This window comes from Anas acuta, chromosome 1, assembly GCF_963932015.1.
Source record: "Anas acuta chromosome 1, bAnaAcu1.1, whole genome shotgun sequence".
Taxonomy (NCBI): Eukaryota; Metazoa; Chordata; class Aves; order Anseriformes; family Anatidae; genus Anas; species Anas acuta.
This window is the reverse complement of record NC_088979.1, coordinates 139798059-139816448: the sequence shown is the minus strand read 5'-3', so window position 1 is coordinate 139816448 and position 18390 is coordinate 139798059. Positions and strand designations below refer to the sequence as shown.

Sequence of the window (18390 nt, the reverse complement as noted above, 5' to 3'; positions counted from 1 at the left end):
TTTCCTGTGGCCCAGTTGTCACAGCTCTGCACAAGCCTTACAATATGCACTTGTGTCAGTCGCAGGAACAGCAGAAAGAGCCTTGTCTTCCCCAGAGGGAAGCAAAGACTAAGTTACAGAGCATTATATACAGAGTGGTTTCAACCAGCCTGGCTTGTGTTCCAGTATCAGAAGCCATTTTCTCCCAAAGCCACATTAACTGCATGCTGAAACATACTGTACCTGTAAGACAGTTGGTGGTATCCCATCTCAAACAAGTCTGATACTGATGGCAGCTTCTTGTATTCTCCTCTGCCACCCAAACAAAACTTGGGTTTTGAAAAGGTACCCCTTTCCCTGATAAGCCAGTTCACCACTGCTCTTGGCTACTACTGAAATACATCTATTCTCTCCGAGAAAATCTTTTAACATGAAAAAAAGATCCACTGGTCTAGTATTTCAAGTAGCAAGAGCGCAACTGAAAAAAACTCATGAATTTTGAGTGCAAATACTAATTCCACAGGTCCTAGGATTGATCATATTAGGACTGATCATATCTTGTTCTTAATTTTTCCTGTGAGCCAGCTGGACTTCCCTTCCTAGGGGTCCTACAGTACCACACTAGCTGTTGCAGTGGTGTCATGAGAAAATCTAGTTAAGAATGTCAACAAGGTGGAGCTGAACTACAAGTTCTTAAATTGAGAAAGAACAAAAAAAAACATGTCATTGTAAGAGCTACAAGATTGTATTTGTCCTTAAAAGTTTCTTTGATCAGAAATCCAGAGATCTGTCAAGTCACAATAGAAAAACAAATGCTGTGAACAGTTATAGCAGGAAGAACTCAGTTAGCAGGAATGCTAGGCTCCGGATATCATAGTCTTTGATCATTCCACTTTACCTTTTAGAAGATGAAAGCAAATCTCTACCCTGGTATGTAGAGAGTAGCCCAAGCATGGGATTTAAATTAAATGAAGACTTGGCTGTAGTCTAGAAGGCTGGTTCTTCCCATTTCAGCCTTGTTTAATTCTTCAAGGCCAAATATAATTTATGGAAAGATTATAGAAAGTTAAAAATTAAAAAAAATTAAATTCAAAAAAGCCTTATTGATCTCTCACTCCCTTCTTCATCCTCTGTCAACAGCCAGCTTTCTGTTCAAGCTTAGGCATCATTTCTTCCCTCAGATATTTGTTTTTCCTCTATTCCCACTCATATTTCACCAAGCATTCAAGTCCTCTGTTGGTTAAGCACTGCCTTGTGTCCCAGAATGACCCTTTCCAAATTCTTCCCCCTTAGGTCATCCAGAAAAATACAGAGAGAGCCTGTTACAATACCACTCCTCTCAGAGAGCTTGCTGGTCTTCCCTCTGCTACAGGGCAGTCTGTCTGAAAGCCTTCTCCAGTAAAATTCCTACTCAGAGAATGGAAAAATTCCTACTCTGAGAATGGAAAAATTCCAGGCACAAACTTCCATAAAGTTACAGTGAAATGAAAACAGAGGAAATGAACAGAGCCTGATGTGCTATTTTGGAGTCCCTTATCCGCAATATAACTCCTTGCTGGAACACTTGGCACAAAGATGTTATTTCCAAGCAAGTCAACAATGCCGCAAACAGTTTTCTGTCACAGCTCAGACTAATCTAAGCCCATTAGCTGGTCTGCTTTTTCTTGATGCCTCTGGGCTTTTATTTACCGCATTATAAATATACAGAACCACTTTTGGAGCTGAAACTTTCTGTGTTTACCTTTAAGACCAGACTTTAAAGTAATTATAATCAATTTATGTTAGAAGAATCAGCACTGGAGGAGAACATTGCTTGGAGTCAGACTCTGATTCTCTCCCCTCACTGCTGCATCTTAAGTTAATGCAATCTTGTCTGTTGAGCCTGCTGTAAATTGTTCTGACCAAACGTGTATTGCACAAAGTCTGGCATCAGCTATACTGGAAAGATTTTAAAAAGCATTTGAGGATAACAAAAATGGTGTTCACCCCCTTCCCCCAATATAATGGCTATTTCAATTCATCAGAAAGGCAAGTTTTAAATTAGCATGACTCCTCAGTACCTTTTTTTTTTTGTCAGAACCAGAAAACAAGCTGACTTAGAGTAATACTCTGAGAACAGCTGCATTCACTGGGCAGTAATGTTTTATTGCTTCGCCTTTCAAGCCAGAGTTTGCCTGAAGGTAGGATTCTGGTTCCATAACTACATAGCATACCTTAAGCTCACTGCTTAGGGGTAATCATGCCTTAACAGTTCTGTTATCTCCTTCTTTCATCCCTTCAGAAAGAACGCTCTTCCTGTCAGGACTACACACCCTCCTTCATACTCCAAGTCAAGTCAGACCTTGGAAAGAAATTTGTGAGAACACCCAAGAAAATCACCCCAACACTAGCCACCATTTTTACATCTGTCTAAATGCCTGTTGTGAATAGACTTAAGCAGCTCTCAGAAGGCAACAACTTGAGAATCGTTACCAGCATGTGTTGTGAGAACAAATAAAGCAAAGGATATCTTGTGTCAAAATGTGGCCATAAGCTTACTTCTGTGCTCCCAAAACACTGTAGTAAGCTTTTGATCTGCCAGCTCGTGATGCAGGAGTTTTTTAGAAGTCCATTTTGTGTTATTTGCAGCTGTTGCTTGTACAAGCACAGAAGTCTTTCCTGCATCACGTGCTGCCTGCCTGGAAGGTGCATGTTTTCTATTGTTTACTTAAAACATCCCATAGGATTCTGTGTAGGCTTCATGTCTTTAAAGGAACGAGTTTTAAGGAATGAGTTTTCTACTAGACCAAATATACTGCCAGTTTCGTAAAATAAAGATTGATTTAAACATCAGTATATTAACTGTCAGGCATACTGTAAGAGCAGTATTTAAAGAGGCTCAAGTAGGCTACTCAATGGCCAAAGGTGAACCTGTGGCCATTGATACACACTAATGCCTAACACTCACGCATTCCACAGGCAGTAGCATGAATTCAATAGATAACCTGCTGGCTATGTGTGAGAAGCTAACATCAGCTATAGGGATTTCTAGGGGGGACAGTAATTTTACTTGCATTTGTGTAACCAGACAGCCAATATAATACAGCTACTCTATGCTGCCATTAAGAGCATTGCTGAAATAACCTTCTCATTACACACAGTAATGAAACTATATTTTATTATAAGCAAACCCAGCTTTTATATCACCAAGAAACCAGGACTTATACACTTTTTGAAGAGCTACCCACGTAGCAACTGCTATACTTAAAAAAAATCAATTGGTACTTCCAATTAGAGGAAAAGAGCATGGAGTGTTACAAAAAAAGAAAAATCAAATCCAGAAGTAATTAGAAAATCTGACCTCAACCTAGTTATGCAAAAATCTGTCATATCCTGGTCCTTCCAGACAAGATCGAGACAAGTGTCACTAGCTACAATTCACAATATTCCAAAGTAAGTGACTAGTAGCTCAAACTCTCTCAATGTTTCTTGCTTACCAATTCCAGACATGCAGCTTGGCAAAGACACTCTACTGTAGTCCACACAGTGTGCTCTTCAGAAATTTTTTAGCATGTCCTTCCTCAAAAGAAAAACAAAACAAAAACAACAAAAAGCACACCCAAAGTCACTGGGTACACACACTGCGTCTTCGTGGGCAAAAAAGAGGGTTGATGCAGTGAGAAAGCTAGATAGACAACTCAAAGGCAACAGCAGAAGCATATCTGAGAAGTCTGGGGAGAGGCAGGAAACTATCTTCAATACTCTGCATTGAAAGGGTAGTCCTTGTGGGTTTTGCACCTGAAAGAAATCGAGGAGAACATTATTCTAACAGCTGAGAAATACTACATGCAGCTGTACTCCCTGCAGAGAATCAGAGGAGGAACTGAACTGTATAAACAGAGTCAGTTTCAGACTTCTGTTTTCTTTGGTGATGTGTTTCATTTGTAAACAAAGATTCTCAAGTATCTTCCTGTTGTTCAGGCTGAGCATTTCAGGCTGTGGGACCTAGGCACTTCACAGATCACTAATTCAAGGTTTTACTGTCTACTGCCTAGAGAATCTTTTTTGCAGTCTTTCAAAAAGACTTCATATCTAGCTTCAGGCTTTTAAGTTGCAAATCCTCAACATTACTTCTTGAACGTTCACCCACTTCTCCAGTAAACCATTAAGATCATAGTGCCTTTTTATAACATACATAAAAGTTAGTAAAGATAAAATGAAATTCCACAAGCAAAGTTGATCATGAATTGAGTCTGCCTCATACTCCTATCTCCAATATAGACAAAATGAAGATTATGAACAAGAATCCTTCTCTCGGAATTCCAGCTACAAAAGCCTTCTTGCAGACTGAACTCAAGATGAACATCAAGTTTGCTTTATGATCATCATAGTTTGGTTCATGATATGAACATCTGAAATTTTACTGTGAAAAAATATTTTGAAGCTGAACTCTTTGGAAATTGAGTTTGAGTATCCTGAACCTTAAACAGGTCTAGTACACAAAACTGTGACAACTTATCAGTTTAAAAATATCACTTACGTGCTCATTGCACAGGCTCTCCAGTTTCTATTAAAGCTGAGAATGGTTGTCATCTCTTCTTTAGTCAGCTCAAAGTCAAACACCTAACAAGAGAAACAGCTGGAAATCACCTCTTTGAACAAATCAGACTAAGCAAGACTCATAGAATTAAAGCACAAGTCCACATTGGAGGGGTGCTAGTGAGAAGAAATGGTGGCTTCAAGAAGGAGGAAGAGGAAAAAAGCACCTTTGGATTTCCAAGACTCCACTAGCAGTGGGAGAAGGAGGGAAGGAAGCATTTGAAAGTTCAGAAGTTGGAGGCTTTTATGTGCCAGCTGTTCCAAGAAGCTTCTTGAGCATTTAGAGGATGGAGGCATTCTACAACACTATTTGTAAAGGATGCATCTGTTCATTGTGTCTCCAGTTTCAGCTTTAGCTTAGCCCTCATTATAGGTAATGTGAGAAAAGGTCTAGTCCTCATCTGAAGATTACTTTGGAAGTCTGAGAAAGGACCACTTGCTCCACAGAGGGAAAGGATGCCATCCCTGCATCCTGGACACTTGTAATCACCCACCTTGAAGTTCTCCACAATGCGCTGGGGGGTGATGGACTTAGGAATCACAATCACGTTTCTCTGGATGTGGAACCGAATGAGAACCTGCAGGAAGAGACCACCGAGTCAGAAAGAAGTCAGAGCATACCACTGAGTCAGGGAGAACAGCTTTTGTTCTGTAAGAAAGTAGAAGCTGTAAACTGTACAATTCAGCAGAACTAGCCACTCACAGCAGAGCTGCATTTCAAATTGTACCTAAGTCTCAGCAGTGCCTTCTGAAGTGCAAATAGAGCAGTGGAGCCCTGTGGTAGCCCTTCCAGTCTTATGATACAAGGTTTGTTTCCTTCCTACCTAAACATAGGTAGTCTACACAAGTGTTCATTTCTCTGCACTGGCTTAAGATGAGAAGACAAACATTTGAAGATGGGTCAAGAAAATGTTTCTTCTTGATAGTCAAATAACCCTTTCAAGAAAGCATTTCAGACCACGCAATAAATGAGCTGCACTGCTATAAACACTGCAGCTCAGTGAATGAGGAGTCAAGCTCTTCATTTTACATTGTTTGTCATTAGCTGTTCTAAAGAACAACAAATCCTGTGTTACAGGAAGCAGTACCCCCTGTCCAGCACCCACCTACCTGTGCTGGCGTTTTGTTGTGCTTGGCTGCAATCTCTTTAATCTTGGGGTCATCCAGAAGGGAAGGATCCTCTGGTTTAGCCCTACACAGAGGAAAGAAAGACCAGTGGCAAGAAACCTCCATAGAAAGAGCCAACCCAGCAACAGGAATCTGTATCTTGATGAATAATTAATGGAGCACTTGGAGTCTCAATGCTTCAAGCATAATCCCTGCCAGCTCCCTTGCAAAATGGCAGTGAGTCTTACCATGGCCTGTCAGGAGAGCCAAGGGGACTGTATGCAGTCACAGCAATCCCTTTGGATTGGCAGTACTTGATCAGCTTCTCCTGGGTCAGGTATGGATGGCATTCGATCTGAAACACAAAAGTACAGAAACTGACAGTGGCACAGCTACTTTCATGTTTCATTATTTTTTAAAATCCAACGAAGTGTTAATTTTTATTGTGATTTATAGTCCACATGATATTATGCGGCATTTGTTTCTGTATATCCCCATTCCCCTTCTGCTTGCAAGTGCAGGTGTCCATGAACTGTAACACCATTTTCTTAAAACTTTCCTGATCCATATTATTTCTAACATGAATTATCATCTTATTAACTCCTGAAGTGGAGTTCATCTCAGTTCAATGACACACGTGCAGAAGTACCATAAAGTCATAACAATGGGATAGCAGACCAATAGAGTACAAAGTCCTCTTACCTAATTAAATGTTGTAAAAGTATTAGGTTTTTACAGATTCCATACTGCCTCAATACAGGTATTGTTTCATTCCTTTTTATCTGCTTTATGTCAATAAGCATGCAGAATATTCCCAGTCTGCAAATATTGAAAGTAGCTACTAATTGCTACAGATTCTAGATCTTCAGATTACTCTGCATTATATAACTTTTAGAAATGCATTTGTGCTTACCATTAGTTTCCAGAAGACTATCTACAGACTTCTTAGTGCACCAGATCTGTGTTCTGGCAAGTTAATACACTGATATGTAGTACAGAACAGACATTATCCAAATATCTGGCAGCACTGAATTACCATGAAGTTTTGCTGCTTTACATAGATGGACTTCGAGGATAATTTCACACCAGGGAGCAGTACTTTTCTTTTAGCAGGCAAACTCAAAAACCTTTTTTGACTACACTGTCATTCAAGCTTTCAAAGAAACATGTCATTGGCAGGTGGAGCAACAGCGTAAATCATGGGATTAGATTACACCCTTGACTGCTTTATTTATGGTTCTGGCTGCCTGCTGTTATCAGAAGCTTGCATGGCTGCTTCTCTTCTGAAGCATGTTGAAATATTAGATGCAACAGGGCACAGCTCAGTTTTTAGGCAAATTATACATTTATTTTGCTTCAATACTACTCAGAATAACAGAGCATTTAGCCAAGTTGGGTATTTTCTCCACTATTCAATAGGTAAGATTCAGACTGTGCAAGTGAGGCAAAGTCATCCTTACCTGCCCACCTGAACTCAAGTTGAAAAACTCCTGAGTTGCATTATCTAGTGATATGTTTGGGCCATGGTGAAAAGCCTCTGATACATTTAAATAAGTATTTTAAGATATTGCAATACACACTGACAATGATCAAATACTTGACTCAGATCTCCTTCATGAACTAATTAGCAATATTATCATAATGTAATTACTGCCTTGCCAAACTGGTATCTCACCATGAAATAAACCAATTTGCATACTGACTGCATCCATAGTTAAGAACAAGAATGACATTGTAGACATTTCATTTAGAGTCCAGTAATACCAACTAATCAGAGAGAAACGGTTTGCAGGAAGCACTATGATCTTATATTAGGCTAACTGGTAAGAGTTCACAAGACAAGAGTTTCAGACTTGCAACTGTTTCTTCAGATGCAGTAAGTATTGAAGGACAGCCACCAACACCCATTGGTGAGAAAACTTAGCAGTGTGGAAAAGACATAAGGTCAACATCCCCTATACAAGTGACAGAGGAGTAGTTGCCAACTACAGTGAGAAGTTCTTTGGCAACAAGGTGTGGTAGGTCTGATAAGACTTCTAAGTTTCCTAAAAGCAGATTGGACTGAATATGAAGTTAGTCCAGAATTACGAATTTTGCAGCTGTCAGAAGGCTTGTTTGACACTGGACAGACTTGCAGGGAACACTCCCATTAGCTTTCTGAAGACAGGTGTTAAGATCCCTTTTTAGTACATATGCTCAAGCTATCACAGTAAGTTAGCCAGTTCTTGTAATTCAGTATTGAGAACTTACTGCAGTCCCACAATAACCAGAGCAGTTTAGGACAAGACTGGATAAACACAGGTATCTATCACAGGACCTGTCTTCCTCAACAACTTGACAGGCTATGACCTTGTCATGTTTGCAGGTGATGCCAAACTGACCAGTGGAGAAGTGGACCAGAGAAAACACTCAAGGGTGGGCTGCCGCTTCAGAGGGACCTACTCAGGTAGTGGGAGAAGTCCTACATAAACCTTACAAGACTCAAGAAAGCTGCATGCAAAGCCCTGCACCTTGGAAGAAAGAGGCCCCAGCAATGACACAGGCTGCAGCCTGACTGCCTGAGGAGCAGCTCTGCTAGGAAGGACCTAGAAGCCATGGCAGGCTGAGCTACAAGCAAGCCAGTAGTGATCCCTGGCAACAGGAACACAGCCAGTAGGTCATGGGAAGTGATCACCCCCTTCTACTCAGCATGTCAGACCACCTTCAGAATACAGTGCCCATGTTGCCCCCTTCCCAGTCCTCTCAGAAGATTGAGAAACTGTCATAAATTCAGCAGAGGGACAGCAAGATGGCTGAGGGCCAGAGCACCTGCTGTATTAGGGCTGGTTGAGGGAATTAGGCTTGTTCAGCCTGGAGAAGGAAGGCTTCTGGGCTCCTAGTAAGTTTTCCAATACCTACAAGAAGGTCATCAGAAGTCAAGCCAAGCTCTTCAGTGGTGCATGGTGAGAGGAAAACAGACAGCATGCACAAATTGAAACAAGACAGGTTGAGACCAGATACAAGAAAACTCCCTCCACGCCCCTCATCCTACCAAGGGGGGGTGTCAGGCAGTGGAGCACACTGCCTCAAGAGGCTGCGCAGTATCCAGCCTTGCAGGTTTTCAAGAACTGACTGGATAAAGCCCAGGGTAACCTGATCAAGTGTCACAGCTGATGTTGCTCTGAACTGTACTATATCCTGTATACTATATACACTATATCCTGGAGTCTTCTGCAGTCTGAGTTTTCCTAAGATTTTATTTACATGTTGCCAATACACCTGGACAATTTTACTTCACAGCCTACCTTCCAAATCCATTTCCTCCCAACCCTCCTCAAATCTGTAAGCAGTCCATAAAGCATTCCCTGTTCAGTTCCTTTAGTCTCAAGTCAACAACAGGATCTGGCTTCTCCACAGAGAGTTGGAAAATCATTCAATTCTCTACCAAGCTTTTGTACATATCTTGGGTTTTACTCAACTGAAATGCAGATTTAAGCTCAGGGGATTTTTTTCCCCCCTCCAAAATAAGATATTCTGGAGCTGCTCCTTGCCAGACTTCCAAGCAGTAGTGCAGAAACTCCAACCTTAACCCACAAATAGATTTTAGTAATCCTTGAAAAACAGAAATAAAAGCATTTATCTTGGGTCACTGAGCTGCTTACCTGGTTGTTGGCAGGCTTGTATTTCAATCCTGGCTTGTTCAAGATTCTTTCTATCTGTTCATGGTTGAAATTGGAGATTCCAATGGCTTTTACCAGACCAGCATCCACCAGCTCTTCCATGGCCTAATGGAAAGAGCCAAATCAGCATCTGATATGTATGAAAGGGTCTGTACACATTTTTCCTAACATGGCTTATTTTGTCCTTTTCACAAAGAGAAGGAGTGTTTAGATCTGCAGAGTTTGTCTTGAGACAAACAAAGCACTGGTATATTTATCCCACATCTCCAATCTCAAAGCCCAAAGATTCATTCTTTGAAATTGCAGGAATTCATGATGACTTGGAAACAAAAATCAACATTTAAATATCCACCATTGTACCAGTGAGTCCTTTCAAGTAGTTCTGTGTACATGAGACAGTTTAGACTGCTGAAGGTAGTGAAGACACAGAAGAAACTGCTGAGGACAGAAGACGTGACTTGCTGTGGGCAGACTTACCTCCCACGTATGTAGAATATCAGTGTTGCTGGGTATTGACATGCCTTTGTCATCTGTTGGAAACAGGTCCTCTCCTGCCTGTCAGTGAGAAAACACTTGAAACATTCTCTGTTGTAAAGGTTAACACCAGTTGAAGACCATGGTATCACAAACATAGTGCAAAAAATACTAATATTCATTATCTACATTCTTCAGTCTTTTCTTTTACCTTCACATGGGTTTGTGGCACTTTTGTCAGCAGTCATCTCACAAAGACAACTACTTCACTGGACACAGCAAAGTCTGTTGGGTCACCACAATACATATGTGAAACAGGTCAATTCTCTTGTAGAATTATTTCCAGCTTACAAGTTTGCTTCCTGTGTTATGCATTTTAATAAGATACACTGTTATGCTCACATAAGAGCTGTGCATTTTTGTAGTAAGGACCCACTTAGGACCTAGGAGCATCAGTCTGTGAGGACCATATCTGCTGAGAGGTCTTTCACAGGGAGCCTCATTGTTTCAGTTGCTGGCAGAGGGAAAGTTGCAACAGTCTGCGTCCCAGTTAGGGCTGGCTATGATTTATGAACTTCCACAAGCAGGTGTTTTCTAGGGATACCTTACTATACTACAACACATCTTCACTTTGACAATTCTGTTCACGTTAATCTAATTTTAAAGATACAGATACTATGAAAAGCACAAAGAACAGTTACCTCAGAAGCAACAGGTAGGGCACAGATTTTGTTCAGGCTGTAAGAGACTAAGCTTACACATTTTCAAGCAGACATCAACTCCTTTGTATGTAGCACATTAAAGTTAGGAACTAAAAAGATTCAACCTTTTAGAATGTAAAGTCTGTGGAACACTAAGGCTCCTACAGCAAAGGTCAACTCAATTTAATATTAATATTCAGGATGCAGTGATTACAGGCAGAAGTAGAAAAATATTCTCTGAGTCTGAAACACAGAGGAAAAAAAAATGATCTGTCAGACAGCAGAGTACCACCCTCCTTCACACAAAGCAGGAACCAAGTCATTGTTGACCATACTCTGGATTTGTAAGATACAACACAGAGGTAGTAATAAGAAGGAGAGCTGCATAATTTATACTTGCGGCAGGGAAACCTGCCCCTACTACTAGGTCTACCTCTTCTACAATCAAAAGAGAGGGTGCTGTGCAAGCAAGAATCTCAGAAGCAGGAATCAACAGCCTGACTCATGTGCAGGCACATGATTATCTTTCTCAGATGGAGACATTGTTGGGCTGTAAGACTGTGTAACTCTTCAAAACTGCCAGCTATAACAGAAAGCCAAGCACGTTACTGTACCTTAAACCCAAGGGGCCAGTGGATGAGGTAGAGATCCAGGTAATCCAGTTTCAGGTCAGCAAGAGTCTTCTGGCAGGCTCCCTTCACCAGATGTTTTTCATGAAACGTGCACCACAGCTGCAGACAGAAAGCCAAGGCACACTGTGAGCTGCTGGGCTAAAGTTCCTGGAACACTTCTGTCTCAATCAGGAGAGATCTCTCTTTTGGAAGAGAGTGTGAAATTAGGTTATCTTATTTCTCTTCAAAGAAGACTTGCTCTGTGGGCAGGAATAGCCCCCGATAGCAAGGCCAGTGGATGCAGTGGCAGCACACAGAGCTGAAGGGGAGCACTGCAGGCAGCAGAAGCAGCCTCGACCAATTAAGACATTATTTAAAAGCTACCCACAACAGGGTCAGGTGGTGCACAAGAGACAACAGCAAAGCTTAGTGCTGGGAAAAGCTCAAAGCATCACTCTGTACTCAGCACATATCCCACCTAGTTCTCTGTGCAGGTGGGGACAACAGAAGAAGCTTGGACCTGGGGTTACCACAAGAACACCATTCTCCCCGGGGCTCGTACACCCCCAGGCCCCTACCTTGCTGACCACGAAGAGCTCCTCTCGCTTCACAGCCCCTTCCTTGATCTTCTTCTGGATGCCGTCCCCAACCTCGCTCTCGTTCTGGTACACGAAGGCGCAGTCCAGGTGGCGGTACCCAGCGTCGATAGCGGCCATCACCGCAGCTGCCACCTTCCCTGGCGGGGACTGAAGGGGAACGACAGCGCCTGAGCAGCGCCCACCCAAACACACCGCAGGCCTCGTGCCCGTTAAGACCAAAATTTAGAGAGCCACCCCACCGAAAACACACTTAAAAAAAAAATAAAAAACACGAACGAGAAACAACCCCCAAAAAAGCCGATCTCCGCGCAGGCCGCCCGCAGGCCGGGCAGCGGCCCCGCGCCCCCGCGGCCTCCCCCTTCCCCGCGCCGCCGCCCGGGCCGGACCCCCCCCCCGCTCACCTTCCATGTGCCCAGCCCCACGATGGGCATCTTGGCTCCCGTGTTCAGCTGCACGTAGGTCGCCATGGCCCCACACACACCGCCGGAGCCTCTCTCACGCCGCTTTAATAGCGCCCGGCCCGCCCCGGAGCGCAGGGAGGGAGGGAGGGAGGGAGGGAGGGAGGCGGGCAGGGGGCGGCGCCGGGGCTGAGCCCCCGGGACCGCTGCTCGGGGCCCCCTTCCCTTCCCTTCCCTTCCCTTCCCTTCCCTTCCCTTCCCTTCCCTTCCCTTCCCTTCCCTTCCCTTCCCTTCCCTTCCCTTCCCTTCCCTTCCCTTCCCTTCCCGGTGGTGCCCGGGGGTCATTTGGGAAAAGCCAGATTTAAGAAAAAAAGAGCTCTGTTTGGATGTTGGGATTTTTTTTTTTTTATTATTATTTTTTAACCTGTTTTGAAAGCTGCAGGAGAGGAACAGCGAGTTTTTAGTGCATGACATCATAGCCGAATTGCGCCGCCGTCCTCAGGGAGGTGCTGAGGGCCTTGCAGGACAAGACGAATTTGTATTGCACGAGTACGTGCTGGCACGTCCAACATCGGTGTCGAAACCTTGTGGACAAGCGCGTGCTGCTCTGGCGAGGAGGCTGCAGTGCAGTGGAAAAAGCCAGCCTTGGCCACAGGAGCACGTGGGGAGCCTCCTCAGGTGCCTCTCCCACGGCACAGGCCCGCACTCTGTACAGCGCTGAGGTTTTTGCTCCATTTAACTAAGGGCGGGCAGGGTAATGGGTTTTCCTCGCTAATGGTCCTCCTGTTCTGTGTCAGTGCCATCGGCCGTCCCCGGCAGGATGTGATGTGTTTTCACTTGGATCGCAAAGCACTTACATAACCCCGTGCTTGTGCGCTACATTTTCAGTTCGCTTTTCCCTGCTGGTTTCAGCTGGGGGAGACGTCTCCATCTTGTTACAAAAGGCCTGGAGCAGAAGTTCTGCACTGGGCCCTGCTCTCTGTTCTCGAGAGTGGGAGGCTTTTCCCTCGCCTCTAAGGCAAACCATTTTCCAGCTGTCTGTCTCTCTCAGAGGCCCTGCTGGGGCTGTCACAAGGCAGCGGGGCCTTGGGGAAGGGAGAAGCACTGCCTGTGTCACCGGGTGGCAGCCAGCCTGGAGAGGCTTGCAGGGCCCGTCCTTGGTGCCGTGCCTGCCCGTTCCTCGGCTGTGAATGCTGCAGAGGCCGAGCTGCACGCTGCAGGAAGGGCTTCTCTTTTCTTTTTTCCTGATCTGTGCATGAGGTTTCGCACTGAAACAGGATGTTTAGTATCATGAGTTTCTTGGTTTGTTTTGCTGACTTTGCACTCTAATTTCACCACAAGCGGAGACTTCGGAGACCAGCAGTGTTTGGGATCTGGGAAGAACCAGGTCCAAAATAATGGAAGTGGGTATGTCCTCGTGGAGGTGGTGGGCTTCACCGGCAGAGGTTGTGTGGCCCGCTGAAAACGTGCAAAGGAAAACTCAGGGGGTGGCAGAGGCACAAAGTACAATCACCTCTGCTTGTAAGGAGGACAGCTGCAAGGGTCTGCAGCTGTAGGCACCGACAGGTGCAAACACAGCCAAAATCAGTGCTTTGAGGTGACAGCATGTCAGTTTCCAGCTGGAATCACAGCAAAAGTGGGTGCCTGGGGGAAGTCGCCAATGGCAGTAGGAATTTCTCTCTGGCACAAAGAGAAGACCTTGGCCTCTTCCTCGCGCTGCATTCATATCATACCAGGAGCATGCTGTGGTTGCTTCTCACCTCCTTGGAGTTAACAAGGCTTTTTGTCTTTGGGCTTGTCTGTTGATCCCAAGTGCTGCATGTGCTTGAAAAAAAAAATGGGGACCAGCCAAACGTTGAGGAAATGCCACTGCTGCAGATTTTTTGGGATGTGGCTTTTGTAAGGGGAGAGCAGAGCCCTGCAGAGTCAGGGCTGTGTGCTGCTTGCAAGCAGGGCCCTGCGCAAGAGAGGAGGGCTTTGGGATCTGCTAGTCAAGAGCTGTGTGGGGCAATGGCCTGATCCCGCTCATCCCACAGGTGCTGGATATGCCCCCGGGGAAGAAAGAAGTAATTAACTGCAGTTCCTTGCCCCGCTGGATTGTGCTTACAGGGAAGGGGGAGGGGACCCTGAATGGGGTGGGTGATCCCTGATGCCATGGCCCAAAAGCCCCAAAGGCTGGGCAGTTACTAACGCCCCTCTGGCATTGCCTGATAAGCTGCTGGGACGTTGTGTGTTGTCCTTATGTATTGTACTGAGGGGAGCATGCCAGAAGACAGGTGTGAAATCTGCAGCATGGCCAAGGATAATGCTGGGAGCCCAGTAGTGTGGCTGACCTGGGAAAAAGTGTTAGAGAGGGGTAGTAATTTTCCATGCTCCCAGCTGTTATGCAGGGACTGCGGTACCGTGGGTGTAACGCATCACACTGAACACTGCTGCCTTGTTTCACTCAGACATCCCTCAGCTGTGACTGCAGCTTGGAGGATGACCCCGAGGTGCAGGTTGAGTGTCTGCACCTGTGCTGTGTAGGCACCTAAAGTTAGGCAAGATGAATCTCACTCAGAGCCTTTAGCAGCTGCCTGTGACTTATGAGCAAAAGTCACATTTCGTTCTTGGCCTAGGGGGTTGTATATAACTTTTTTTTTTTTTTTTTGAAAGAAGTTTTAGTTGGAAAAAAAATATCAATTCTGTCTACAAAAAGCAGAATCTTGAACTCATGAAAATAATTGACCACTGAAAACAATTCAGTTCCTGCAGCCAAATTGTACACATGGTCCAACATCCTGTCTCACTCCTAACTCTAGTCTAGGCAAAACCATATATACTCAGATTTTTAAAGCAGAAAATATTTTTGATCAGGCAGGATTCTTATTTTATTGTTGCATTTAAAGATTAATTTTGTGTGTTTTGTTCATTTGTTTTTGTTTTTTAAATATGGGCATTTGAATGAATTTGTATGCAAAAGTTTGGCTTTATTAATAGTTTTTTGCATAAGGATAGAATTTCACAGAGAGCAGTAATGTGAAGCACATGTTGAAGTAGTTGTATCCAAAAGAAAGTCACCACTCTGCTGTATTTTGACACATAGAAGAAAGCCTGTGTAAATTAGTGCCCAGTATGCACCTGTATGTTTTCTGCATAAGGAAAATTTAAGAGGGATAAAAGGGGATGCGGGTGGGTACACTAGGGGAAAACAAACAAACAAACCAACTCTTGGGGTTAGTTTCAAAGTGGTGAAATTCCTGGTTGTCTCCCTCATCCACAGGAACCTGGTCTTTACTTCACATTCCTCATAGGAGGTTTTTATCCAATGTTCCCAGCTGCTGTCTTCTTCTGACTGTTGCACTGATGCAAGACTGAATACAAATGTAAATTTGTATTTCAAGGTCTCTCTGTGTTTTCTAATTCCACATTTGGGCAGGAAATTATAACATCTCACATTTTGTTCTTTAGAACAAATGTACGCTGTCCTTTTTTTCAAGGAAAGTAAAAAAAAGCAACAACAACAAAAAAAACTAACGTCACTGAATACATATCCTGTGACTTGAAGTGCAGCAGGAGGACAGATGCAATAAGAAAGCTGGATAAATTAGTAGGAAGAATATCAGACCAAGCTCCAGAGGAGCAAAATACATCTCCAGTATTTTGCATTGAAATGGCACTCCTCATCAGTTTTGCTCTTGAATAGAAAGGAATTCCCTTCAGCCATCAAAATAAATTGTAGAATTAATTTATTCCAGATTTGTTTTCCTGGAAAGTATGAGCCCTTTGTATGCTGGGAACACCTTCGTCCCGTTGTCATTCAGACTCTCAGCATTCTAGGCAGTGTTCAGACATAAAATGTGTATATAGTATTCATAAATTAAGGGTTTTTAAAAATAACAATGACCACTACCACTTATGTGCTCATCACGTGGGCTCTCCGGTTCCTGTTAAAGCTGCGAATGGTTGCCATCTCTTCTTTAGTCAGTTCAAAGTCAAACACGCAATAAGTAACAGCTGGAAATCACCCCTGAACATGAGAGATTATAAGCAAGATTCACAGAATTAAAGAACGAGTCCACGCTGGAGTATGTTAGTGAGAAGAAATGACTGCTTCATGAAGGAGGGAAAGGAAAGAGGCATCTCTGGATTTCCAAGACTTCAGTGGCAGAGGGAATAAAAATCAGAAGCTGCAGTTTTATGTGCCAGCTGTTCCAAGAAGCTTTGTGAGCCCTTTGTGTTGCAGAATGCTTCCATTTCTCAAAGTTGCATCTTCCTGCCCTGATCCAAAGGAAGATTTATAAGTCTTTCATATTCCACTCAGTCCAACTAAGCATCTCGTGAAATACTGATGGCCAGTACCTGCAGTACTGATTAACACCACAGGAGAGCACCGTAGTTCACAGGGAATGAAGAGCGAGGCTCTTCCTTTGCATCCTTTGTCATTAGCTGTCCTTTATGCTGGTATCCCCTGGCTTAGCCCTACGCAGATAAAAGCTATCAGCACAAACCTGTACCTAGATCAACAATCAATGGTGCATTTGTAGTATCAACCCTTGCAAATCAGTCTTACCATGGCCTGTCAGGAGAGCGAAGGGGGCTGTATGCCAATGCAGCGATCCCTTTGGCTTGGCAGTACTTGATCAGCTTCTCCTGGGTCAGGTATGAATGGCATTCAGTCTGTCAACACAGAACTACAGACATTGATAATAATACAACTGATGTAACTTGCTGCAGGGATAACCACCCAATGCAGTTACAGGCTGATTTTTTTTCACACTGTGCCAGGTTTGCAGGATATTATACAGCCCTAGTTTTGTATAGCGCCTACTTACAGCAAGGCTTCCTGCATCTTTGGCTCTCTGTGCTGGGGAAGAAGGGTTTTCTGAAGCTTATCTTTGGGTTCCTTCACCCCAGGAAGGAATGTTCTGAAGTACTTCTCTGAGATATCTAAGCTGCAGTTTAGCAAATACTTAAGACCCCTATGCCTTGTATATACAGTAATAATCGTAGAGTGAGATTATAAGGGCATGCTGCATCTGCTATTATCTCATTTTCTCTGTTCTTGTCATAAAAGCCCCTTTTTGTGACTTTGTGTGAAGGGATTCTGTAGGTTTGGATGAAGATGCGTTTTGTCTTTTCAGCCTGACTATAAGCAGAGAAAGTGTTAATGTATCTTAGGACCGAAAAGCTCAGGAGACTAGTGCTCTTAGTAAATCTACAAGAATTAGTGAATTTGGAACTGTAAGAGTCTGCTGAATCTGTACAAGGCCACTTGGAGAAATAAGCATCTACAGCAGGTGTGCAGCTCCTGCATCCAAGGAGGTAGGGGCTGCTATAGGTAAATGAAGAGTAGGGTGATTTTAATATATATATGTATATACAGTTTATATCTTATATATATTATATATATATACTATTCATATTTTATATGTTTTTCAGGGCAGATACCAGGGTGCTTCTAGTGTCAATTAATGCTCTGTTTCTGCACATATAATTAAAATTGACTTCCCATTTTTTATTCCAGCAGCATGACTCAGCAATTTGTGCATGTGCCTGTGTGCGTGCACACACACAAGAAGGAAGAAATGCATGCGTTGTGTAAACAGTAATCTGCTGATACTAGGAGCTTGATTCTTTCACTAATAGCAGGTCAGATAAGGAGCTTTGGGAAGTTCCAGTTGTAATCCGTGTCCCCCAACTTCAGCCCCATCAGGATACAGGAGATCCAAAACATCCTTATGTATATTCAGAAATAATCATAGGGTGGGATTTAGAGTGCACACTATGTCCACTTTGTTCTCTCTTTTTCCATGTCTGGATTCAAGTGCAATCAGATCTTTATAATTCCTGAAAACTAGTCACCTGAGGGCACTTAGCAGTCACTTACCTGTTTGTTTGCAGGCTTGTATTTCAGTCCAGGCTTGTTCAAGGTTCATTCAACCTGCTCATGGTTAAAACTGGAGATGCTAGCGGCTTTCACCTGACCAGCATCCAGCAGCTCTTCCATGGCCTGACAGAAAGAGGAGCAAAGTCATCATCTGGAATAGTAGACAGGTTCCGAAGTGATGTTCTGATGCAGCTTGTTTCTCTTCATGAGAGGAAATGACAACTGTTTGTACTTGGAACATCTGAGGGAAGAGGGGCCTGTGGTACAATTGCGCCATGTCTTTTGTCACACCCGAGCCCAAAGGCTCTTTTCTTAAGATGGTGAAATTCATGCCAAGTTACATGTGGAAAGCAGTTACACTCAATATCCTGCTCTTGTTTAGGCATGAATAGAACCTAAAATGTCTTTATTCCTG

General features: G+C 43.6%; 1 protein-coding gene across 1 annotated transcript; it reads right to left on the bottom strand.

Moving 5' to 3' along the window:
- Window positions 1-3114: 3114 nt before the first annotated feature.
- Window positions 3115-12270, bottom strand: LOC137844103 (aldo-keto reductase family 1 member B1-like). Its single transcript, XM_068660084.1, has 10 exons — window positions 12110-12270; window positions 11688-11855; window positions 11113-11229; window positions 9801-9878; window positions 9306-9428; window positions 5913-6019; window positions 5668-5749; window positions 5052-5135; window positions 4499-4581; window positions 3115-3756 (listed from the first exon to the last, which is right to left on the bottom strand). Exons 1-10 carry the CDS (start codon window positions 12173-12175, stop codon window positions 3714-3716), a joined length of 951 nt encoding a protein of 316 aa, XP_068516185.1. The 5' UTR covers window positions 12176-12270; the 3' UTR covers window positions 3115-3713.
- Window positions 12271-18390: the final 6120 nt, after the last annotated feature.